The 25,135-nt window shown below is 38.5% G+C and overlaps 3 protein-coding genes and 1 long non-coding RNA gene across 4 annotated transcripts; 1 reads left to right on the forward strand and 3 right to left on the reverse strand.

Moving 5' to 3' along the window:
* Window positions 1-764: 764 nt before the first annotated feature.
* Window positions 765-5,241, reverse strand: LOC145552533 (uncharacterized). The gene is made up of 3 exons (XR_014088610.1): window positions 5,153-5,241; window positions 4,989-5,065; window positions 765-1,030 (listed from the first exon to the last, which is right to left on the reverse strand). It is a non-coding gene; the product is annotated as an uncharacterized LOC145552533 (long non-coding RNA).
* LOC103469293 (uncharacterized) lies at window positions 888-7,435 on the forward strand. Its single transcript, XM_008416879.3, has 9 exons — window positions 888-1,054; window positions 1,133-1,210; window positions 1,305-1,337; window positions 3,981-4,067; window positions 4,177-4,274; window positions 4,773-5,077; window positions 5,159-5,242; window positions 5,338-5,475; window positions 5,575-7,435. The coding sequence occupies exons 1-9, from the start codon at window positions 992-994 to the stop codon at window positions 5,610-5,612; spliced, it is 924 nt and encodes a 307-aa protein (XP_008415101.2). The 5' UTR covers window positions 888-991; the 3' UTR covers window positions 5,613-7,435.
* A 373-nt stretch (window positions 7,436-7,808) lies between these two features.
* Window positions 7,809-14,677, reverse strand: c8h17orf75 (chromosome 8 C17orf75 homolog). The gene is made up of 10 exons (XM_008416877.3): window positions 14,147-14,677; window positions 13,878-13,952; window positions 13,391-13,516; window positions 12,333-12,461; window positions 12,164-12,224; window positions 11,961-12,080; window positions 10,478-10,542; window positions 10,246-10,385; window positions 9,796-9,899; window positions 7,809-8,903 (listed from the first exon to the last, which is right to left on the reverse strand). The coding sequence occupies exons 1-10, from the start codon at window positions 14,287-14,289 to the stop codon at window positions 8,694-8,696; spliced, it is 1,173 nt and encodes a 390-aa protein (XP_008415099.1). The 5' UTR covers window positions 14,290-14,677; the 3' UTR covers window positions 7,809-8,693.
* A 1,514-nt stretch (window positions 14,678-16,191) lies between these two features.
* LOC103469291 (sterile alpha motif domain-containing protein 9-like) lies at window positions 16,192-22,660 on the reverse strand. Its single transcript, XM_008416876.2, has 4 exons — window positions 22,566-22,660; window positions 21,815-21,873; window positions 21,703-21,739; window positions 16,192-21,330 (listed from the first exon to the last, which is right to left on the reverse strand). Exons 2-4 carry the CDS (start codon window positions 21,815-21,817, stop codon window positions 16,718-16,720), a joined length of 4,653 nt encoding a protein of 1,550 aa, XP_008415098.2. The 5' UTR covers window positions 21,818-21,873; window positions 22,566-22,660; the 3' UTR covers window positions 16,192-16,717.
* Between the last annotated feature and the right edge of the window lie 2,475 nt (window positions 22,661-25,135).

Genomic DNA, 25,135 nt, shown 5'->3' on the forward strand with positions numbered 1-25,135 from the left:
TGCTGGTGCCTATCTCCAGCAAGACATTTTGCACCCTGGACAGGTCACCAGTCTGTCACAGGGCAACACAGAGACAAACAACCATGCACACACACACACACACACACACACTCGCCTAGGGATAATTTAGAGGGAGCAATTAACCTGATAGTCATGTTTTTGGACTGTGGGAAGCCAGAGTACCCAGAGAGAAACCACACATGCACAGGGAGAACATGCATACTCCACTCAGAAAGACCGGGAATTGAACCCAGGATATTCTTGCTGCAAGGCAACAATGTTACCAACTGCACCACTGTGCATCCCTCCAATGGGAAATTATGTCACGCTAAAAGTCACGCTATCTGTGAGGACGCGGAAGCTGGAGTGTCATTTGACTTTCCAGACGATAAGCATATGTCAAAGTCCATCGAGGCTCGGTTTCAGAAAAAGTCTTGGAAGTTACAAGAGAGGCCAACAAACTTCTCTGACTTGAGCTCCATTGAAAATCTCTCATAGGATTGGAAAAAAGTGGCTGCAGCACAGAAAATCAAGAACATCAACGACTTGAAGGCCTAAAACACCTCAGGAACGCTATGAATCATGACTGCAGCAGGTCATGTACAGCAACATGTTGCTCTCCCAGCAGGGGTTTAATAATACTGAGACTAGAGTAGTCATTACCCGTTGAACTGATTTGTGACATTGCCGAGCTTCTTGCATAGTTCTTGTTTGCACATTCTGCCAATAAATCTTGGTTTGCAGCCGGCGATAGGCAGGTATGATTTACAACTGCTGAGCTAATTTATTGACAAAGGCTCACATGTGAAAAACACATGTAATCTAACCAAGCAGGACGTTGGTTGGTGAGAATAGAGAAGTGAGGGAGTGATGAGTCTGAACGAAAACACTCTCAACCCGAGGAAGGAGGAAGTCACAGCATACAGCCAGGTGAATGTAATGAGAAGAAGTGGTGGCCACAGTGTGAAGCTGCCTTCTGTCAGGGGGTGAAATGTCTGTCGACGGCACGAAGCTGCTGTTTGAGGGGTTTCTGCAAAAAAGAAAAGACAACTTGGTGAGTTGTGTTTCTGGGAATTCTTCTTACAAATCTGAGCTGTGGTTTAACTGGTTGCTCTGCTCATGTTGGACATAGAAAATAAGATGGGTGACCTACTGGTTCAGGCTTCAAAACACTACTTTGTTTTTTTATACCAAGAAAAATGGCAGCGCTGTAAGTACCACACTCTTTCATCAGGTTGTGAATATGTCAAATAAATGATTCAATCTAAATGATATAACCTATTAATTATTTCTCCTATTCACAGTCGCACTTAAGAGGCTATTACTACATTTACACAGTAAGTCATTAACTTTTTATATTTTTGCTTGAACTTGTGTTGATTTGTATTTGTGGAGAGTAAAATCACATTTATGATCCAGTTTAATTTTCTGAAGCTGAACTTGTGAATATTCAACAAAGTGGCTTTCTATTTTATCTTAGTAGATGAATTAATGAGTTAAAAGAATCTGCCATGTTATTTTTCGAAGGAATAAATCTACATACTGCTTGCTTTCACTTCTCTAAGTGAAACTTGTTCATGTCTGGTTTAAGTGATGAAGGTTTAGAGACAAAAATAGAAAAACCACATGGGACTTTTCAAAAAACGATTTCCTAAATATTTCTTCAGAAAGTATCCAAACTATTTTGTATGCAGTTGTTTGATTTTTATTTTCTATTACTTTTGAGGGCTGATGGAGCACTGTCTGCATTTAAAGCACTTTCAAAAAAGCTTTCATAAACATTTCCACATTTTATCGCGTCGCTGGGTTTCAGCAAACTGGATCGACACAAATTGACATGTAATTGGGTTTTGGAAGATAAATACATGGTTTTCAAGTGAATTTAGGAAAATAAATGTTAAAAATATACTCCAGAAGTCCAGCATACTCCCAGAATTAGTAAATAGAGTCCGTGTATTGTTGTTCAATCCAACATCTGAAAAGTGGTCAGTTAGATGTACCAGCAGCAAATTAATAATAAATAGAAGCCTGCATTTAAAAAGCAAAGGCAATATAAATACTGAAAAATAAGAATAAGAGACAATACAAATTAGCAAGACAAGAAAAACAATACTGTACAATTACTAAAAATAGTACAGTCTGTTTAAAGGAATGTGAAACTGAGTAGGGTTGTTTGAAAAAAATGTACAAAATGAGCACGCGCATCAGACTCTTTACAAGAAATTAAGTTGTGCAAACAGCAACAGGAGTGTAAACACTGAGTTTGTTTCGAAGCAGTGGTGGTTATAAAGTTAAAGTTACTTTATAAGGTTATAAAGTCTTGCAACTGCTGGGCGAAAGGTCCTGTAGAGATGCTTCTTTCTGCACCTATGAAAACAGCTTCATGCTTGGGGTGGGAGGTGCTTCATCTCAGCTATAGATAAGAAAACAGCACAGAATATGGTTGATGATACCACAAAGTGAAGAAAGACCAAAACTCCAACAGACCTCAGCAGTTGGGGTCTGCTCTGACCCTTAATGGGCGTCAGTATTATGAGTTCAATCCAATTTATTCTTCAGGTGAAAACTTAGGTACTTTTGAGATTCCACTAGCTAAAGGTGTGTTCCCTGGATGTCTGTCTGTGTCAGTGAGGTGGGTCTGCACCTGCAGAAATCCATCAGGAGCTCCTTGGTTTTTGTCCGTATTGATCTGGTCTATACAAAGTCCTGTCTCCACTGTCTGTATTCTGAGTTGTTTTCAGCTGTGAAAAGGCTGACTATGGCAGGCCAGAAAGAGGAGTACACAAACTCCATATTAAGTTATTTCTATGCGTTCAAATTCAAAGGTAGTTGGTTCTCCTGTGCGCTGTATGTGGATGTTGTGTGGCAAAACATTTAGTGTGATGCTTTTGAAATGCCACACTAAATGTTTTGCGATTTGTATTCACGGTTCTTCAGTGTTGGGATCAGAGCTTGGTGATGCAGCGAACGCAGTTTTTTTTTAAAGCTGATGAGTTTTACTGACTTCTGGGTAGGAAGCTCCGGCCTGCTGCTGATCTGTCTACTTTTAGCTGTCCGCTAGAAAGATGCTAATTTTAGTAAATGTTGAAAAAGAAAAACAACCACTAAAATAAAAATACTTGACGACCCACTCAAGCTAAAATAACTTTCTAAGCTTAACGTGAAACCCAGTGCAAATATTTACTGCTAGCATAAACGTGCATGGTTAAAAAAAGTAAAGCAAAAAAAATTAACTACATTTTAAATGCAAATTTGTTTCATGAAATCCATCCATCCATCCATACAATACAATACATACAATAATAATGGCAGGGCCTGATAACGGTTCCAGGCTAGTTGAGGCACAAAGTAAAAGAATTGCAAAAAAGAGAAAGAAACAAGGCAATATTTCATCGTTTAATATCCTAAGTGAGCCAAAGTCATCCTGTCTCAATATGGCTGAAGCTAAAAGTGCAACGCTTTATTTTTTCAATTTACTGCAAAAGTAAAATTGTGACGGTAAAAAATTAACTTCTTCCAAATAACCAAAAAGCAATGGTCTCTGTGACAGCGCATATAATCACAAGAAGTTTGTTTAGTGTTATCTCTTTAGTAGGGGGGCTATAACAGGGACACTGGCCCCTGTTGGCCCCTGCCTAGGACCGCCCATGGCTGGACCCTTCTTTTGCTAGTCTGGTACCTTTTGCGGTTTCCTCTGTTTTGTCTCATCACACTCAGAACAGGCCCCTGGTTTCAGTGTTGTAACAGAGACAGTTATATGCTTTCAGAGCCTTTAGCCCACTTTCATATTTACTGAAGTAAAATGCGAAAGCATAACCTTTACTTCTACAAAGTGCATCTCGCTGTGGTGCAGTTGTTGTCTGTGTACTTCCTCTCCTGTCTGCACTGTCACCCCCCCTCCTTCCCCCCCCCACAGCAACCTGGATTTCCTGGCATTTATTTACGTCACTAATAACCAAACTTTTGACTTCTTGTCCCAGGTCCAGTCGGTGCGAGAGGTCCAGAGAACCGACAAGAAGCACTTTCTATTTGAAATCATCATGACCAATGGAAAGAAAAAGATGTTGGTGAGCCGCTGCTGTGATTTGAGTGGCCGTGTTTCATTTTGAAAGCTGACATTGGCAAATCTGAAACCAGCCTTTTGGTTGATGTGGATTTATTTGCGTGTTTGTGAAGGCAGCAGAGACGGCCGCCCTCAGAAAAGAGTGGGTTGGACACCTTTGGCAGGCAATGCAGCTCTCCTCTTCTGGACTTTCGGACTCTAGAGACCCAGAGTAAGTCCGGTGCTGTAGATTATTTACAGTAGAAATATATTCGCATCCCATAAACGTCTCTGTATTTTACTGGGGGGTTTACTGTGTGGCAGGGCGACACAACGCAATGCATGAAGGGGAAGGAAAATGATTCACGTTTCTCTACATTTTTACAAGTAAAAAATCTGGCCTCTTTAGAAGAAAGACATTTCTAAAGAAAAAGCCTCGGTAAAGTCTTACACGCAGATTCAAGCCTTGTAGGAGACACGGTGCAAAGGTGAAAGAAGCAGCTTCATGTCTGAAGAGAGACCAAAATTAAACGTTCTGGCCTACATGCAAAACACCATGTGCGGTGGAAAGCTAAAACTGTGCATTAGTAAATATTCAGGCGTTGGGACTTTTTATAGTAACTTAACAAAGTCTGAAACTTTCCGAGGTGTGTGAAAACTTCTCCAAAGCGACGTGATTGATGATGCCAACTCTGAGCCTTGTTTTCTTTTTCTCCTCTGTCCTCCTCAGCCTGGAGATGTTCGATCAGCGAGGGAGTCTAAGCAGCAACATGTCCATCATCTCCCTGTGCAGCGACGGCGTGAGGGAGGTGCAGCCGACTCGCCCTCTCTCCGCCTCCTCAGAGCACATCTACTCAGAGACCGAGGGCTTCACTTCGTCCATCTGCCCGCCCGAGGACGAGGACGAGGACGACGCAACGTACCAGAACCTGCGAAGACCCCTCACCTCCATCGAGCCCCCCGATGAGCCCCCCGAGATGAGCGATGAAGAGCAAAGACAGGATGTCCTCTATGACGTCTTACCTGCCAGAAAAAGTAAAAAACGTGTTTTAAAATAGACGCGACCGACGATGGAGATGTGTGAAGCTGTCATTTAGTTTATTTATTGACCTCTAGGTACATGTGAAGCCCCTCCAACACAAGCGCATGATTCTGTGTACGACTTCCCTTTGTCTTACAAGACATCCAGTGGTTACCAAGGTGATTTCAAACAGCGGCTTGCTTTCAATCAACTGCTTCATTCGCTTGTTAAAACGATAACACTGTTTTTTTTTGTCACTTTTTTTTTTTTTTAGACCCCACAGACGGCGTGTATGACGTCCCCGCTTCTGACCACAAAGATGAAATCTACGACGTCCCTGTGTCCGAACGCAAAGACGCGGTCTACGACGTCCCAGCACATCTGCTGAGGACAAAGAGCGATCACCCTGAAGGTAGCGTTCATCGCCTGGCTTTTGTCGGTGTCATGTCAGTGCATGGAGAAACCACAGGTGCAGCGTCTGCAAACGCGTTCTCACTTCTGCTGTTTGCAGACGAGCAGCCGGAGGAGGGAACCTACTGGAGGATATGAAGAGAGGAAAGCAACAAACCGGGAGCACTTTTTATTTTTTTAATTTTCTTTTTTTTTATTTTTTTATTCCACTCTACGTCCAACTTGTGGATCACAATTAGAGCTGTGCAGTATGTTGTATTCTAATCGCGGTATGAATGTTTGCAGTGCAATTGCAAAAAGAAACAAAGCAAACACACACAAAAAAAAAAACAGATTGAATGCATTATGGTTGTATTTTATATGCCCTGCTTGACAGCAGTGTATTTGAGCACTTGGATTTAAAGCTAAATGGACTTTAAAGCTTTATGACGTGGAAGATAATATTGAGGAAAACGTGAGTTAATCACAATCCATGTCATCATGGCCTCGCATTCATTAATAACGTCATAACTTCTTTCCCCTCTAATATTTCGCATCCAGAGCCAACATGTATTTATTTTTCTTATACCTAAAACTACAGCTACAGTTAAAAGTTTGGGCAGGAACACAGATGTGTTTTTGTTTGTTTTTGCGGCATCCTGAAGAAGATTGAAAAGCTTTTCTCATGTTTTCAGTGACTGGGATAAGGAGGACGGTTTGTTAAGCTTTACACCCCACGCGTGGTTTACTTTACTCCAGCTGTGGTGCGACTCACGCTTCTCTACATGCAGCCTTATGCAGAGAAGTGATCAACAGTGTATTGGTAAACTGCAGCAGCTGGTTACCTTCTTAATCATATTTATGTATTAAAATCCTATCACTCTTTAAATAAATTATTTTTTATGAGTCTCAAATCTTTAAAGATCCGTTTGAACCGAAGGGGGAGCCTAAATCAGACACTTTGTACACATAAATTAAAGGAATCTGTCTGAAAATATATTACAATATTAACATCTAAACTGAGAAATGAATGATAATGTTGAATGCAGTCAATAAAAGAGTAAAAAAGAAGCTTATCACTAATTACTCTAACATTGATAAATTATATTATATTTGTTTACAACAAATGAAATCATACAAACATGGAAGAGGGGAACCTTTGAGAGGAACTAAGAATAAAACAATCAGATAATCAATGTCTGATAATATTTTACTTCATCATAATTAAATCATATAATCTGTCTCGGATATTTTGTCACTGTTTAAATTTTGTAAATATATGCACTAACGTTTGGGATTGTTTGGGAAATGAATGAGGGATTCAACAGAGGAAGAGTTTAAGGTTTGGACCTCACAATGGTTTGGCCAGAACCAGGGAGCGTTCTCAAATATGAAGTTGATTTTTTACAGTTTTTCACATTTTTTTTTATGGAACATCAACATAGCATTTTAATGATTTATACCACTAAGCTGTTTTTCCTGTTGCTCAACTTGTTACTGATGGCCTTCATCCTATCTTTAGCATGTAAGCTTGCTTTAGCTGCGTAGCTTATTTTTCCTTACAATCTGTTGTTACAGTTTAGCTTTAATCCCAGTGTTTTGCACGAGTTTCTTACAGTCTTTCTTTGGGATTTTTGCATTGGCTCAATGTTTCCACTCCTTTTCAACAGTTTTTCTATGTGCATTTTGCAGGCCTTTGCTTTCTGCAAGTCTTCTGCTGATGACTTCAAAAACATTCAGCTTACGGCATTCACACTGCATTTTTGCAGGAAATGCTTTTCTGTTTTTGGCTCAGGCCGCCTTTATTTGAGAGTAGTTAAGACAGGAAAGTGGGTAATGAAAGAAGGGGAAGACACGCAGCAAAGATCATCAGGCCAGGAACCAAACCTGCGACGGCAGCGACATTGACCAAGATCTTGATATGTGGTTTGTGTTCTACCTCTGCGCCACCACAGCACCACAGATCATGTCATTTTTTCTAGTTAACATCACTTTTTCATCTACGTAATTGTGATATTCCCCAATTCTTTGGATCAACGTTAAGGAGAAATGTTAACTTGTTGACCAAAATAATCCACCCACCCAAAACTCTCATGATGAAGAGATAAAACTCACTTCACCTGTTAGTGTTAATATTATGCCTAATCCTCCTATGACTGTACTGACATTAGAAAGCAATAACAGTGTTTTGTCATAAAAGTCATTTAAGCCCCTTTTTAATGAATTAATATGCTTCTGATTTGTGCTGTTCAAGATCAAAACAATGCAACATGTCAGCTGAATCGATCAAAACAATCATCTGTTTAAATACTCCCATGCTCTAAAACTAACGCCACCACCATCACACACACACAGTGCAACTTAACTGTGTTTATTTCAATCATCTTAGAGAGAACCACAAAAAATATTTAGAACAGAAGACTGCATGTACAGAAATATCCACACAGATGCACCATGGGCCAGTCACACTATTCTCAACAGCAGCAAAAACAACCTGTTCACACATCGACAGTTCAAATTAAACACCAACAACAATAATATTGCTCTCTTACATACTTTGGACAATATTTAATAAGAAACTTCTGAGCTTATTACTATTAGCTACTTCATTGTGTTTTTTTAATGCATGTTCTATATCTAGTTCCCTACATTAACTCCCATAAACTCCTGGAAATAATCACATTTGACAGTATTTAGGACTGTTACACCAGAATTACAACAAAGCATTCCCACAGTTTGAAAAACAAAAGTTGACGTCAGCACAAAGATGAACACAATATGTGAAGGTAGTGCAGGTACTGGGTGGATTATGTAACAAAACGCTCGAAAGTGGTTTGTGCATCATTCTCAAAAGAAAACATCAGTTAAATAATTTAGAGAGCTATTTTGATATAAAATATTGCTAAACATAATTTTAACCCAGTTACCATAACTTTTTATGTTTGTTTTTTTAGTGGCCTCTGTGAGAACTACTGGTAATATTTATTTCTCTGTTTCTTTATACACACACTCAACATTTACATTGAAGATTGTATCCTATTTTTTTTCATCTTATAAAATTCATTTTTACATCCTTTTCTAATTTCTTAATCATCCGAACTCCTGCAGCGAAAGTAGCACCATCATCATCGTAGTTCATAAATTTTATTTACCGTATCTGCTGCCTCGTTTCTCACATTTTTTATTTTTTTTACAAAAATGAGTAAATGTGGAGCTTTCGGATGCAGTGGAAGCTGTGGGTCAGGCCTGAGCCTGTTCGCCGAGGAATTCGTCCAGGACGGCGATGATGTTGCAGGCTTCGGGCAGGTCGCTGTGCTCCGCCCGGGCGTTCTGCAGCAGCACGTCTCCGTTCCCGCAGCCCTGCAGGAACTGGCAGCAGCGGAACAGGGCGTAGTGACTCATCTCGGCCTGACGCACGAAGCGCTTCAGGCTGTTCATGTCCTGGATGGCCTGCGGAGCGGCGGAGGTGGTTCAAACAGAGGAAGTAACGAGCGGGAGAGAGAGAAAAAAATAAAGAAAGAAATCAAAACAAAGCAGGAAACTATCGACGCTGATGGGAAGTAATAACAGAAGTTATGAAGAGGAGGAACTGAAAGCCCCGATCTACTGTTTCACAAAGCAGCTTGCTTTTTTTTTTTAAAACATAAATAATCTGAGGTGATGCTGCATTTTCAGCAAACTGAGTGAAGTTAATCATGCAGTGCTGTCCAAACGTATTCATCCGACTTGAACTTATTCACATTTTGTATGAGTGTTTTGGGACTTTATCTTATACAGTCATATGCAATAAATTAGAATATACGTCCAGATTAAAAGCACCTTTTGGAAATAACAACCTTTAAGCAGGTATTAAACATTTATTTTAATAAGCCCACCTTACTCTTTTAAAAAATATCTTTGTCATGTTTCTGTCACCTATTAACAGAAAATCTGAATTTAGGTCTGGACTTTGACTAGGCCATTCTGAGACATGAATCTGCTTTGATCCAAGCCATTTCATTGTTGCTTATTGTTTAGGTCGCTGTCCTGCTGTGAGATGAAGGCGTTGTGCTTACATCACACAATGTTTGAATTGGAACCCATAATGTCTGATGTTGGTCTCATGTTTGCTGCACATGGACCATTTTCTTTTCACATGAACCATTTTTTTTTCACTTTGCGATCATGGACCAGTTTCTACTGTCCATAAAATCCTAAGAAAATATATTGAAGTTAATACTAAAATGTGAATAAGTTCCAGAGATGTGAATGCTTTTACAAGGAACTGCACAATGACAAGAATATCTAACAACTTACATTCAGCAGGATGCTGCAGAGCAGAGGATTTAGAAAACGCTCTCACCTTCAGCTTGAAGTTCTCCAGAATCTGTCGGAGCAGGAAGGGGTTGCAGCGCTCTGCAGCGTTTAGAAAGGCCTGAATCCAGCCGTCGCAGAAACGGTTACTGACTGAGGACAGAAAACATCTGATGAGGCTCACAGAGAGATTTAGTGTTTTAATTACCAGAAATGCATTTGATCCTGTCCACACTGCATGTTTGGAAGAGAACCTGCATAGGCTGGATTTTTTTTATTTTTTTTGGTGATTAATTTATTCTGAAAAAGAGATTTTGGACATATGCATGTCTACTATAAATACATCGCCATTGTGGGCCTTAAACAGTCTGAGCTATGTGTGCCTGTGCAGATGACACCTCTTGCAAACCAAATCTCTGAGCAAAACATGGGCAAGCAAACACGCCTGTGGTCAGTGGTTATAACAGGCGTCTGCATGCGTTCCTGAAACATGTCTCACCGGTGTTAGAGAGCGTGGGCGGGCTGGAGGAGCAGTCGATAACCACATCAGACTGTGTGTCCTCCGACATGGCTTTGCACAGAGAGGCAGTGGTGGTGTCCTGCTGAGACAGGCCCTGCAAACTGGCTGCTTTAATGAACCTGACACACACAGAGACCCGTTACACGCTGCACAGGCATTTACACACGTGGCAGTTTTACAGTGAGGGCTGGAAAAAAAAACGTCGCGCCACCTGGACACGTCGGCCTTTGTCCTCTCGTCCGCATTGGTGACCTCCACGTGTGTGTGACTGAGAGCCTGCAGGAAGAGAAGTTTGGCGGCTGGAGTGTGTTGTTCTGGAAAACATCGTGTCTTGCAGAGAAGCACTGGAGCTACTTCAGGGGATTGTGGTAAATGTACATTTAAACCAGCAGTTCAGGCAGGATTTGCGAGCTACGCAAAGACCTGAACTTAAATAAAAATAGAATGAAGAAAAATAAATAAATGTACATAGTTAAATAAAAAAGAAAGGGAAATTTAAAGGATACGGCAGCTAGAGGGACATCTGTCCACATAATAAATAATTGGTTTAGTAATGTAAACACCAGAGCTCCATGAATAAAAGAGGAACAAGACTTCAGTTTTTTATGATGAACCTGAGCTCAAGTCACAGGTAACTAAAATATCTTGCAAAGTGACACTCATGGCAGTTAGATAAAACACTACATGCATTACAGGAGCTTCGACATGCAGTAAGAGTCGACTTTCTAAGACCTGAAAAATATCTGAAGCCTCAGGTAATGAATTCAGGCTCTGAATCCTGCATCAGGCATAAACAGGAAAAGAAAAGCATCTCTCATTATAGTAACTTGCGAGCTCAAAATTGAGATACAAGTAAAAAAGAAAAAAGAAAAAAAAGAAAAAAGAAGAGCATGGAGGAACAAAGAGTGCCCTTAAGGCAACCCACAACAGAACCAAGAGGTGCAGAAAAGCGATGGTATCAAACTCGGCCATAACACCACGATTCATTAATAAGAAAGTTGGTCTTCTTAGTTGGTCATGCTGGAATGTGAATGCATAAAATGAAGGTTTTTATGATAATGCAGTGACGGTTATAATTTCTCTCCCTGTTCTGACCAGCATTGGTACTATGATAGGGTGTTTATCAACATTTTATTTTTTCTAAAAATTGAGTCATCAGCATAGCTTCCCTTATATGTTCTCAAAAGCATCAGTGAATAGAAGAAGCTGGAAGTCTCACTTCTTTATACATAATCAGTTTTACTGTTTTACAGAGGTCAAAACTTAAATCAACTCCCACTCTACCAGTCTATTAGGTACTTTCAAAAATACCATGCCATTTGGTGGTAAAAGGTCGACTCCAACAAAGGGACTTAAAGGGAAGTCAAAATACGTGATTTGGTTACTGAACTGATAGGAAGATATCAGCAGATGTTTTGTACTCTTAAAAGTAGAAATAAAAAATCAAAACCATAATAAAATGTCGACAGCCACCACCATATGCCACTTTATGTAACCTTTCTGATGTAGAGGAGAAAGCTAATAATCCTGAACTGATGAAAAAACAAGATTATATATAATTAAAGGAAATTCTGGGATGTTTTCCCATCTAATTCCAGAATACAGTAATTCCAAATATGAGCATTAGAGCCTCCATGCTGTTTAATTTGATCACCTAATTTCATACACTCAGACGGTTAGAAGAGACGACTCACAGCATGCAGCAGGAAGCTGATGTTGCTCTGGACCAGCTGCACCACTCGATAAATGTGCATCACCGACTCCTCGTACCAGCGGCCCAGGTAGGGACGGACTTCTGTCTCAAGGTTCTGCAGCTACAACAAACACATGGTAAGATGTTTAAAAGCAACAGCCTTGAAATGCGACTAGAAAACTTCATTTTGTCACATCTTCCCACCTCTGGAGTTTGAAGGCTGCTGTGTAGGCCTTGGACATATTTATCAAGCTCTAATCTAAATGTAGTTTAAAGTCAAAGAATTTAAGAAAGGAATTGGATTATATGAATACATTACAATGTTGAGGCTTTGTTGTAACTTTTGCTTATTCCATGAAAGGAACAAGGATATAAGTTCAGACCCTTTTCGGAGCCCCCCATGAAGCAGATGACATATCCGTTTCCATCAGCGTCCGGCTGTTCTGGAGACCTTTCCTGCTCCAGGAGACAGCAGTAGCAGCCGATTGCCTGCTCTGGAAGACTGCAGAGAAAAAGGACATTAATTAAAAAAAATAATCTGACCAACTGTTTACGGTGTCTCCTGCATGGTTTGGGACAAATTGTAAATGAAACTTATGTTTTCCTTTCAGCAAAGGCTTTCTTCTTGCCACTTTTCCATAAAGATGTCAGATCTGTGGAGTGTGTTGTTTTATTTACACACAGTTGGGCTCCATTGACTAATTATGTGACCTGGGAAGGCAATTGGTTGTGCTGAATTTTATTTAGGAGTATCAGAGCATAAAATCTCTGTCTGCCCTTTGCTGAAACAAAAAATAACACAATTAATCCATAGCAAAACTAGTATTAAAATTAAAACTTGAAATAAACTGCTGTCCATTCATGGCATGGAAATGTTTAAAGTTGGGAAGATTTCTATGAAATTATGTGCTTTTAGATTTTATTTATGCTAATTATCTATGCAACGCAAAAAAAATTTAAGAAACAACTTCTCTCTCCTGTGAAACGTTTCCTACAACTTCTTCAGTGTTGCAGCTTTTTATCATTGGTGAGCTCAGATTTCTCTCACAGCCCAATCACAGGGATTTTAATTACAAATCTTTGAGTGACTATATTTAGAGTACCTTGCAAACATTTTCAAATCTCTTTAAACTTTTATTCAAAGCTGGTTGAGACACAAAAATACCTATCAATTTTAATTGAGGCGAAATGTAGTTTTAGAAAGTACATCTGAAAACGAATGCAAGCTACAGTTTTCAAAAATCTTAATTGCAAAAAATATGAAAACCCAGAATAATAGCTGTCAAATTTCAAAGGTTTGTGTTGTTCTGTCACATAAAGTCTCAATAACTAACAATAAAGCTTGTGGTTTTAATGACACACAAAAAAAAAAAGTAACCAAAGTGTACGAATACATTTTTAGTTAACTTTGATGGTTTGGTGAAAAAATACCTGAGCTCCACAGTGGCAATGTTACCCATGCCTCCAAGAAGAGCTCCTTTACTCAGCCTCCTTGAAATATAGATCCGCAGCTCCGGTTCTGCTTCTGATGGAAGGCTGCTGTCAATTAGTGTCAAGCTGTGGACAAAAAGAAATTAAAAGAACAATCAGAAAAGAGGTGGTTAAGATTCAAGCCATCAGGAAAGACGATGAAGAATTTGGAAGCCACTCAAATCAATGAAGAAAAGAAATGCGAGGTGTTCACAAATAATCCCAGATAATCAGGGTTATCATCCCTGAACACACTCTGGAGTGAGGACACTGTTCAGATGAGGAAGCAGTGTAACTCAGCAACACACTGATGAGAAATCAGAACAAAATCATGAGTGAAGTCAGCCACGATGAGTCCATGCTGGCTGGATATCCAGTGAAAGCCCAAAGTAAAAACAGTGACAGCCACTGAGAAAGCGAGACGGTGGACGGATGGCTCCTGTGTTACCTAAAGTCATCGTGACTTGTTGTGGAGTCTGCACGTCTCTGGTTCCACGCCACATTTTCTCCACAGGCCTCAGATCTAAGACGACCAACAGTTTACTCATCACCTGCTTAGATTTTATGATTGAGCCTTTACGTGCACAAAGAGGACTGCTGCACAGCAATAAATCCTGGTTTTATTAAGGTGGAAAGCACAGTAAACTACAATATGAACAATCAACAGCGACAGATTGGTTCAAAGTAGCATCTGCAATAACATAAATTAAGCATTACCTGGTGCCCTGATAAAGATAGATGGTGTAGTAGCAGTTCAGCTGAATTTTCTGGCTGTATCCAGCAATATCTTCGCTGTCAAATTCATCTCTCTCCTCCACGTCGATTGAATCCTGGAAAGACGAAGTCTGGGAAGAAAACATCCTGCTGCTACACGGAGGAAGCTAGCACCGGAGGAAACAGGCCAATAGAAGGACGTGTTTCAATGTTCACTGTTGCTTTGTTGTTGATTGGGTTCAAATATGTCTGAATTTGAGGTTAATTGTAAAAAGAAAGGAAAAAACCTAAAGGATGAGCCAGTTTTCCTGCCTGGATCCAACATGTACTTTCAAAAATATGTCCGATGAAAATTAAGGTCTGTCACAAAGGTTCCGGGCTCTTGTGTGTTCACTCAGTGAATGAGCGTCAATATTTTAGTGTCTCAGTGTAAAGATGATTAGTACACTTTAAAAATGTTCAGCTGAAGTGCTGATCAACATGGTAAGTGAAATAAGAACTTATTCAACGGTATAGTTAGGGGGTTTTAAAGTTAGACCCAAAGTTACTACTGCCAGATTTAGATTTTAAATAATTTCCCAACCATCAAGAACTTTTCTTCTCTGCTCCAATGTGATGCTACCATTCCCTATTGAAAAACCAACTGTAGCACTAATTATGTGATATTTGTTATCAGCTACAACACACGCTACAGCAGATAATGACCACTGTGTTGGTCATAATGTGCTGGACTGTCTTGGGGTTGTTTTTTGTTTTCCCATAGGCCGTGTAAGTGGCCATTTTCTGATAAAATGCAAGCAGATGGAGTACATATTAGATTTGTTCATTAAAAATGACAGTAAGTAAATTCCACAAGTTCACCAGCAGATGGAGACAAACAAAACCTTAACTGTGGTGAGTTTGCTGTTTAATTAACCATAGTTCATTATTCTTAGTTTTGCCTTTCAAAAAGTTTTTATATTGAAGAAACCTTTTTTTTAATAAACTAATGTGTTTTTTTAGATTGGTACTGGAGAGCACAGAGAACAAGCCTCAGTGAGTGACTTTTATCAATTAATTTATGATAAGTTCATTTTTAATTTTTTACGACAACTCACCTGTAATGTCCTGCACTCAGCCCAGCTATTTCACTCTCCTGTTGTTAAAGATCGATCAGTACTATAACATTAGTTTAGTAAAACTTCTGACATTTAGTTATTGTTTTGATGTGTCATGGTGGCCCCCATGAGGCCATTCTTTTGATTTTTTTCAGATGGTACTCCTGTTGTGGTTCTTTTTAAAATAGGTTTATGCATTCATCTGGTCTCTGATTTCTCTGGCTGCTTGTAGTGGATGCAGTATTGTATTTTACTACTTTGTATTGGTTGTACAACAGAGCTTTGTAGGGGACATCAACGCACCAAACTGAAGAGCTATGTGTTGTTAAGCACACAAAAACTGACCCTGAACATGATGTTGCTGGCATCACATGATCATTACTCATCTGAGTAATGATCATCACATGGTGATCATTACTCATCATGTGATGGCCAATTTTGTAAATATGATCCTGCTCTGGCCTACACTGTGAAACACACATTGTTGTTGGACTGATGTCACTGTGGCTGTTGGGTTAGGGCTGCCAGAAACTTTTTTTTTGTTCATTTTAAAAGAAACTGTTTAGTTCTAAATAAAATAATATATTCATTCTTGTTTTTTAATGGGCTTTGGTGTTGACTAGTGGCCTTTTAAAGGACCTTTATAAATTGTCAGTTCAAACATTTGTAATGTTTTTTGTGCTTTCATTATACTTGATAAATGAACATCTCAAATGTTTTCCTTTTTCTACAGTCTACATTAAAACTAATGCTATGTAGATAGTTCTAGCTGAGTGTAATATAGTTGTTAAACATCTGGATTACTAGATACATCAAGACAAAACCACGGTTTTCTCTTCCCTCTGAGACTCTGTCTCAGTATAACCCAGATAAAACCATGACATCTTGGGGCAAGGAGATTGGGAACAAAACAAATTGAAATACAAACCACGCTCCAGTATCAAGCAGCTGTTACTTTCTGAGTATATTTTTATTTGAAACATCATCTTTAGTGAAGCAAAGAAGACCTCACTGACAGAAATTATTTGATTCATCCTACGTCCCATTGATTGCATTCAACATTTAGAGGTCCTGTAATGAAAACATAGCATTGACATAAGTAACAACAATATAAACAATTCAGTGTTTTAGATATGACAACCTTAGCACAACTTAATAAAAAACATACATTCACAAATGATGACAAACTATCTTTTAAAAACACAATAACATTTGTTATTACAAGAAAACTAAACATATTTCAGAAAATATCAACATCCTTGGATTCATTGATTTGTTACCATATTACAAAGGTGAATTTTAAAATAAAGTCTTACGAAATATGACTGCTCAGTTTAACTTGTCTATGTTTGCTGCTCACATTCAATTTAGTCAGCAAATGAGAATAAATGACTTTAATGTTGCTGCACCTTCTTGGTGCAGCTCATCTGTTTTCCAGATAAAGATAATTTAAGATAAGATATTTTCAGAGTTAATATTACTTCATCATCTGAATGTCACAAGCAACTACACCATCAAATGAAAAGCCTAAGTAGAAAGTGACCTTTTCATTTCCATGGGGCAAGGAGCCAGAATATCGAGGAACGACTCTTATTTTGCTGTCTTTATGTCCACACTGGACATATAAGTTTTCATTCTCTGTCCACCCTTCAATCCTTTTCAGTTGTTGCACAACTTCCTGGGTTTTCCACACTTCCCCTCCGAGCCATTTTAGTTTTCTCTCACTCAGCGTTCCTTTGATCTGTTTTTCGATAGCACTTCTATGGACAATCTTGTTTAGACCTCTTGCCTTTGCCAGGAAGAAGTGTGTGACAATCCTACTTTTTCTCTGAGACATGTGTTGAGTCTTTTGTTCACATAGTCTCTGAAGAGCATCAATGGCCAACAGAAGGATCTGAGCATCAGCAGAACTCACTTCTTTACTGTTTTCAGGCCAAAACAGGAGAGAGAGAAGAAAGAGGGCACTTGCTGATGACATGTATTTTCCTTTTGCCTTAAATCCTTTGCTGAGATCTTGTAATTGCTTGAGGGATAAGAGCTTTGAGGATCCAGGTAGGATACAGTTAAGAGCTATCTGGCAAAAAATGACATTAGTGAGCTCCGTTTCATCAAGATCCTTCCATGTCAGGTTTTCTGGGTACATGTCCATAATCTCCTCAATTTTTTTTCCTGCCCTCTGTGGCTTCTTGTCATAAAGTAATGAGAGGATAGATGTAATATTTCCTCCTCCAAGCTTGTAGGTTCTCATCTGTCTTTGGAAAGGTGAGAGTACGTTTCCAGGATTTCTTATATCAGTGCTCAGATTTTCAGCTGCTTGATTCATCTCCTCTTGTATAACACAGAAAAATCCAGCATAAACAGCACTTTTCCTTGTCAACCATTCTCTTGGATTATAAACCTGCTCTGGATCTCTTGCATCAAGTTCCTCATCTTCCTCACTAATGGCAGTCTGAAAGTAGCTCAGATCTTCAGAAATGCATTCCAGAGCCTGTCTCAAGCTCTTTTCCAACCCTTTCAGCTGCTGATGAAATTCCTGCCAGGGTATTTTGACCTCTTCTGGTATGTAGTCTGTTAGTAGGTAGTTCATCAGCTCTGAATATCCAGTTGTTTTTGAAAAAACATCAATTGCTGACAAGAACTTAAGCAGCCTGCAGCCAACATCCACTTCCCCATAGTATGAACTGTTTAGGTTGACTGTCTCTTTTTTTGGTGTTTTTTCAGAGGCTCGAAAAGCAGATATTCCTTTGAGGGCAATGCTTATGATTTCAACGGCCCTTTCTGGGGAAGGCTCTTTTTCTTCAAGGGTGTCATACAAATGGTAAAACCACCACTTGTACACTTGACCCAGTGTGTCAAGGATGAATGTGTCATGAGGAGACAATGATTTTGCTTCCTGTGCCCACTTAAGAGCCTCCTCAAATCTCTTATTGGTGTAAAGCAGCCGGGCAAGTTGTTGCGCCACATAAGCATCTTTTCCCAAAGCTATGAATGCAGCTTTCATCAAGTCAACAGCTTTCTGAACACCACCTTCCTCAGTTTGGACTTCCTCAATTAGTGGAGAAAAAGTTGTGTCCTTTGGGTCACCTCTGCTTTTTTTATTGCGTCTAATGAAGAGAGCTCTTATAACCTTAAGGAATTGGTCTCTGTCAAACCTGTGATTGATGAGTACATCATCTTTGATGAGCTCTGTGGCAATAGAGCTTTGAGGCATATTGACAGAGAGCTGGCTCAGGATTTCTTTGGCCACAAGCAGATGAATGATACGGATTGACTGGATGTGTGTTGAACTGTCTGTAAGATGGATGAAAATTAATTTGGCCTCATCACTGAGATGATCAACAAAAGCATGGTACCGAGTTCCAACCACATGCAGACCAATGCCCAGATATGCCTCGCAGTGAGAAACAGATATGTAGGAATCCTTTACATAACAATTTAGTAAAGCCACAAATCTGATGAGGCGAGTGGTCAGCGATGTATGATCGATCTTATCTAAAAGATTTTTAACAAAATCCTTTATGTAGCTTGGTTGGAACTCATTGCTCATAAGAACAAAGGTGAGGATGAATTTGAAGTCCAAGTCTTCAAATTGATATTTGAGTTCCTCACTTTTTTTCAGGAACAAAGATTTTTCCCGATCTGACAGTTTGTGGGTGACCGCTACTGTTTGAGATGGTGATGCCCTGCACATTCTTTCTGGATCATTTGATCTGTTGCAGATGAGCAGGATGAAGCACAACATTGAGGGATTTATCTTTTTGATTGCAACGACATTTCCAAGAATTCGTCGAAGATCATCAATGTAATCTGGATTTTGGTCCTCCAGTAGGAGAAGCACAGGAAGACAGTTGTTTTTATCATTCTCATCGTGTTCCCTCAGTTTCACTGCATGCTCACAAACAGTAGTGGCTTCTTTTGACTGTTTCACAACTGCAGATCGTAGTATTGTCCTTCTACTCCAGAGCATCTGTCGTGCCACAGTGCTTCCCCCACTGCCAGGATGATGATATATGTTCACGCTTTCAATGGGACGTGCAGCTTTGTGACGATGGATCACATCATCCAGGATTGTGCTTGTCTCTTTGTAGGCATCCCGTTCAATGATGTTTCCACATTTCCGCTTTTCAGCAAGCCAAAAGTTAATCCAGTTAATTTTTCCTCCACGGTAGAAGTAGAGTTCAGTTTCTTTGATTTCTTCATCACTCATGATTTCTAGGTTTGTGTCATCACACTGGTCAACGCTGATGATCTCCAACGAGTCTAGCATAGCCTCATCAACAGACTTTAAGAAACACAAACCCCGATTTGAGACTGGTAGTTTCCTTTCTGGTTGGTTCTTTGATAGCTGAATGCTTTGAACTGTTGCATCCACATGACTCAGTGGCATGTCAACAATGCTGATTTCTTTGAGTTCAGAAATGGGACAAGAAATCTGAGCAAGACTTGACCATTTTCTATAGTTTTCCTTTGACTCTGCAATGACAACTAAACAATCATGTCCATTCATTTCTGCATAAAACTCATGAAAAGTCTCAACAAGAGGCTGTTCAACATCAGACATGAGTAAAAAGAGAACAACGAATGAATGCCTGGGGAGAATTTCATTGCAAATTAGGGACACAGCTTTTTTCATCTTTTTTTTCCTTGTTTTGATCCAAGTTTCTTCATCACTGGGAACATTGTTGCCAGGGAAGTTGTTTCGGCCATTGCAATAGATCCAACTAACTCGATCAAAGAGCTTTAAAGAAGCAATAAGATCAGCATTTTCCAGTCTTTTGTTGTTTTCATAGTCATTGAGGAAATGTGGGGTTACAGCTTTCTGCTCCTTGTATTTACCATAAAGGCCAGACGTTTCAGAATCAGGGTCAAAGTCAAACACACAAAAAACTTTCATGTTAACCAAGAAGGTTATGTTGTCAAGATCTTCTGGCTGTATTTTATTTGCGACAACTATGTAAAAGAGAGAATTGTCCATGTGTGTTTTCCCTCCGGTCAGAAGGATGGACAGCTTTCTCTTTTGGTCTTCTCTGAATTCCAGAGGTGATTGGTTGGCTGAGGACTCGGCCTCCTCCCTTTGTTGGTCCTTCTCTCTCAGATCTTGAATAAAACGAATTAGTTCGTCATCAGATATCCGTAGTGTGTTGGCCCCGACCCTGTGATATGGGCTTTGCTCTTCATATTTCACTTTGCCATCTTTCTCAGGGAACTTTGGGACACCAACAGAGTATAGTTTATCTTTAACAATGCTGGCTTTTGGGACAATGTCATATTCAACAATCCATGTTTTCTCAGCATTTTCCTTATCAAGGACCTCAATGAAGCAGGGATTCCTGATACATTTCCTAGCATCAATTTGGTGATTTGAGCCTTTAAAGCATTTTTCAATGTAATCTAATGCATCCACAAAATCTTCTTGACTTTGGACTGGTATTCCTATGATTTCACCATGCCTGTGAGTGGATTTGACTTTATCCATTATGCCTAAGTGAATTGTTCCATTGACTCTCATATTCATACAGGCACATGCAAATCTGAGGACTTCATTTGCCACTTTTGTTTTAAATCTTTTTGAGTCCAGTTTGTGTGCAGTTTCTAGTGACTTATATTCATGACATGGAACAATCATGTTTTCAGGTCCCGTCTCTGGGGGAAGCAAATTGTGCTTCACATATCTGAAGTTTATTGGACGCTGGTCAAATTTTCGATACTCACAGGAACCCACTCCAGACTTTACAATGTCATTGCATGCATTAGTGCCATTGTCTTGCACTTTCCTGTCAGTTGTTCCTTCTGACACAAAAACATTTTCTTTTTTGTCATGTTTTGTATTGCTACTTGTGTCAGTTTTTGCATTTGCTTTGATATGTTCTGTCTTTAACAGATCATCTCTTTTCTTGAGCAAATGATCAATTTGACCACTTTTCATTCCAATAGTTTTGCTGAGATAATCCCTCTGTAGAGTGGTGAGAACTGATCCAGTCACTTCTTCTTCATTCAGCTTCAGTATGTAATTTTCTTTTATTCCAATGGATTTCAGCCATGAGCTCACATGAGATTCAGTCCAGGAGGTGAAAGGCAGTTTCTGCCACTCTGCCGGATAAAAGTGTTTAAATCAAGTGTTAAAATTAATATTTCTTTTGAACAATGCTTATCTTCTGTTAGTTGTTATCTAATTCATAGTAATTACAAAACACAAAAGTATAGGCTGAACAATTTTTATGCAAATTCTTAAATCAACTTAGAATAAATATCTTGACAGCAATTAGTAACAAATAGTTTTACTACAGCATATAAAATGAGTACTCATCTAAAAACGTAACAAAAACATATTCTCTTATAATTCACTGCAATACACAGTTGCAATCAAAATCTAAAACACACATTTATATGTCTTTCCTACCATAATTGACTGGATTTTTTTGTTAGCTTTTATTTTTTGTGTGTTTACCTTATCTTACTTACCCAAATCTGTTGGGTGGCAATCCATTTTACTTGATGACTGCAGGACAAATAATAGACCAGCAATTATTTTGTATATTTTAATTCCTATATCACTATATCTACATGTACTTACCATGTTCAGCTTAAATCATGGATTAATGTCACTGTCGTCAGTAATTAAGCCATAGTTGTCTGTTGGTGAAACCATAATATTAGCTATATATATATATATATATATGTGTGTGTGTGTTTGTGTAGGTGTGTGTGTGGTGCATGCGTGCGTGCGTGTGTCTGTGTATAAGATTTATATATTTATATATAAGATTATATATAAGATTCAATGTCACTGTACAATATAGATATTGTTTTTTTAATAAATTGCTTCATCGCTTGTATAAAAATCTCTACAAATTCAAACAGTATGCAATAAATGTTTACTACACAATTTTAAAACTCTTTAAAACATGAAGTGCTGAATAACAAAAGAAAACCTTGATTTCATTAATCTGGCTCACTGAACTTTATACAGTTTATATTTTAGTTGTAGGTTTCTCCTCATGCTCAAGAGTTGATGTTGTTTTATATCAAGTAATTACAAATATACATGACCTGGTAATAGTAAAACTGCATCCAAGTTCTAAGTCTAAAAAGAGGACTGTTTCTTTAATAATCAAAAGCTTCACATTGTTTTCACTGATGCAGGAATAGAATGAATCGATGGCTTTGCTTAAAAAAACTGTCTTCCTTTATGCATTCTCTTCCTATTCTTGGTTGTATTACAATTTGCAGCATACAACATACAATACAACAAAAAATTTGAATATATTAAAGAAGATTTCCTCTTTGCATAGTAAAAAATATTTTGACAAATTCATTGTACTCACCAGTGTTAATGTTGCAGGCAAGCTATTTCCAGCACCTGTATGGCTTAGATTTTTGTGTTGTGCTTGATGGGGAAAAACTTGTTTTTATGCTTTCAGTGGGTGTGGCTTTTGCTACGTGGTGCACTGTCAGATTATTGTTGTGTAACACAGTTTTACAGTTAGTTTCGATTCTACAGCAACAGAAAATGAGAAGTGATTATAACTAAAAAAAGCAATGCAACTAAACTCTGTAGAACATTTGATAATGAAACTATTATTTTCATACAGTAGTATTATTTTAGGTAAATACATTAAAAGAGTAAAAATTATTGGGTCATTATAAAACATTTAGATTAATTTATTCATTTGCCTAATTAAAAGGCCAATCTTATCGCAATACACCCTTGTACAATGGACTGGTAATTTTTGTGCATTGAATATTATGACTCTGTTGACCAGTTATTGCCCTGGTTTGTGAATAGTTTACCATGATCCAAAATTGTTGAAGTTGTGAGTTTGTGAATATTATATTTTTTGTTGCTGGTTTTAGATCTGATTGAATACACTAGAGGCTCCTGCATTGTGAATGTGACTAATAATGTAGAAAATTTGACTAATAGCATTTGATGTCACATTAATATCAACAGAACTGCTCATACTCTGTTTGTTCCTCAGCTGACAACCTTGTCTTCTCCTTGGCATATGGTTGTGGCCACCCTCATCCCTTTCCATCTAATTTCTGGTATTGTCTGTTTTCACCCCTTGGCTATTGTAGATCATGCCTCTGATTAAGAAAAACATGTGAAATCTGCAAGATAATTCACTAACTGGCTGTTGCAGAAATCAATACCTCGTGTACACAAAATTCTGTACATGCTTGGTGCAGACAGTCCAGGTTTCAAAAAAGAAATTTATCTTGTATGAAAAGCTGATTTGATCATGATGTCATCCTCATAATGTCACTTAATATATTTTAAAAAAGTAATTGGTTTCTTTGGTGGACACAGGGCTCCACGTCTTCTCTTTTTTTCATCATGACTCACCATCTTGGAATTACCAAGTCATATGCTTTGTTGTCCAGAATTGCTTTCATAAATTAGACTTAATTTTAGTATCGTACAGCATACTATTAGGAGTTGTGTATTAGAAAAGTTTTCTCAGTTGAAGTCTGTTCTAAACAATTGGGATCTGACGCTTAGCGTAAGTTTCTGTTACTTAATCATATCCCTTAATGCACATTGTTTTCCTATTACCATTTAACTCACACAAAACCACTATTTCACAGTAAGTCACTACACATAAAAGATAGTGTTACGACTGGCTCAAGGTCATATAGGAATGACTCACTATTAACCATAATTTTGAAAGTTTTTATTTCAGAAAGTAGCAAAAGGAATTCATTCATGGGGTGTGTGGAAACTGACTCTATTCTTCATGATCTAATCTTGGAAACCTTTTATTGAAACGCATACAATGAGAGGAGTGTAAATGTCTTAAAATCCACATGCATGTTCCTGAATGCAAATCCTGTTCATCAGTGAGCTGATTTGTTTAACTATGTTTACTACCTCTGCTGAAGTCAAATACAAACAGGTTTTTCTCTAGGTGTGGTAGAGAAGGGTGGAGATGGCAGACCGGTTTACTCAGTTAACAGTGGCAAGTTTCGACAAGTGGGAGAGGCACAATTTTGTGTAACTCTGAAATCTGCTCAAAGCATTTCTCAGCTTTCCATGCCAATATTTATGATTTTTAATGTGTTCACATAGAAGTGTATTCAAGTGAATGTAGAAATTTTGCCCTAAAACATTTAAGTTTTGATATTGGTAACTGACATTGAGGGAAGAGACCGACTCATGTTTTTCCTGGTTTTATTCAAATTTTCAAAACATTATGCAACAAGAAACCTAAACAAAGTACTTTCAGGTGTATAACTTGAATACATTAAAGTAGATGTTACTTTATGTATTGTAAAAAACTTGACAAATTCATTGTACTTATCTGTGTTAATTGTGCAGGCAGTAATTTGGAAGAATCTTGTCTCCTGTCCTAAAATAGCATGAACTTCACTTTTTTTTTCTTGCCACTAGTGGCATTTATTTTGAAATGAATCCAAAACATAATTCCTTTTCCAAAAAAGTAAAGATGAGGGCTGGGGGAAGACATGCAACCAAGGAAAAAGATTTGAAACTCACTAACTCCGTTAGAGTCCTCAGCCGTGACTGTTCATACCCCTGTCCCGCTGCATGATGCAAGGCAGCGTACAGTGTTATGTCTGCCACCACGACACTTGACGAAAACAATGAGCATGCTCGCTGATATATATTAATTAAATAGAATCATAGCTACTGCACACAGAGCATTACAAGAATAAAGACTTTGGTCACAGCGTCGTGGCACATGTGCCACCGCACAATAATTAAGTAACTTTTCCTTCATCGCAAATGCAACGTTTACATTTTAGGTTGTCAGAGATGAAATGCAGTGATTTTTTTTAATCTCCAGTAGATGGCAATCTCTGACCATGTTTAACTTTATCAACCAACCATCATTCGCAACATCCACTTTTGAACTCTACTTTCAATTTGGAACAG

This window comes from Poecilia reticulata, chromosome 8 (assembly GCF_904066995.2).
Source record: "Poecilia reticulata chromosome 8, P_reticulata-male-v2, whole genome shotgun sequence".
In the NCBI taxonomy this organism is placed as follows: Eukaryota; Metazoa; Chordata; class Actinopteri; order Cyprinodontiformes; family Poeciliidae; genus Poecilia; species Poecilia reticulata.

Coding starts and splice junctions, on each gene's coding strand:
- LOC103469291 (XM_008416876.2), bottom strand. Junction 21,331..21,702: donor TTGCCACCCAACAGATTTGG/GTAAGTAAGATA, acceptor TTTATCCGGCAG/AGTGGCAGAAACTGCCTTTC.
- c8h17orf75 (XM_008416877.3), bottom strand. CDS start 14,289: ATGTTTTCTTCCCAGACTTCGTCTTTCCAGGATTCAATCGACGTGGAG. Junction 12,225..12,332: donor TCCGAAAAGGGTCTGAACTT/ATATCCTTGTTC, acceptor ACTTTAAACTAC/ATTTAGATTAGAGCTTGATA. Junction 9,900..10,245: donor GCCCACGCTCTCTAACACCG/GTGAGACATGTT, acceptor TTCTGTCCTCAG/TCAGTAACCGTTTCTGCGAC.
- LOC103469293 (XM_008416879.3), top strand. CDS start 992: ATGTCTGTCGACGGCACGAAGCTGCTGTTTGAGGGGTTTCTGCAAAAA. Junction 1,338..3,980: donor GCTATTACTACATTTACACA/GTAAGTCATTAA, acceptor TTCTTGTCCCAG/GTCCAGTCGGTGCGAGAGGT. Junction 5,476..5,574: donor AAAGAGCGATCACCCTGAAG/GTAGCGTTCATC, acceptor TGCTGTTTGCAG/ACGAGCAGCCGGAGGAGGGA.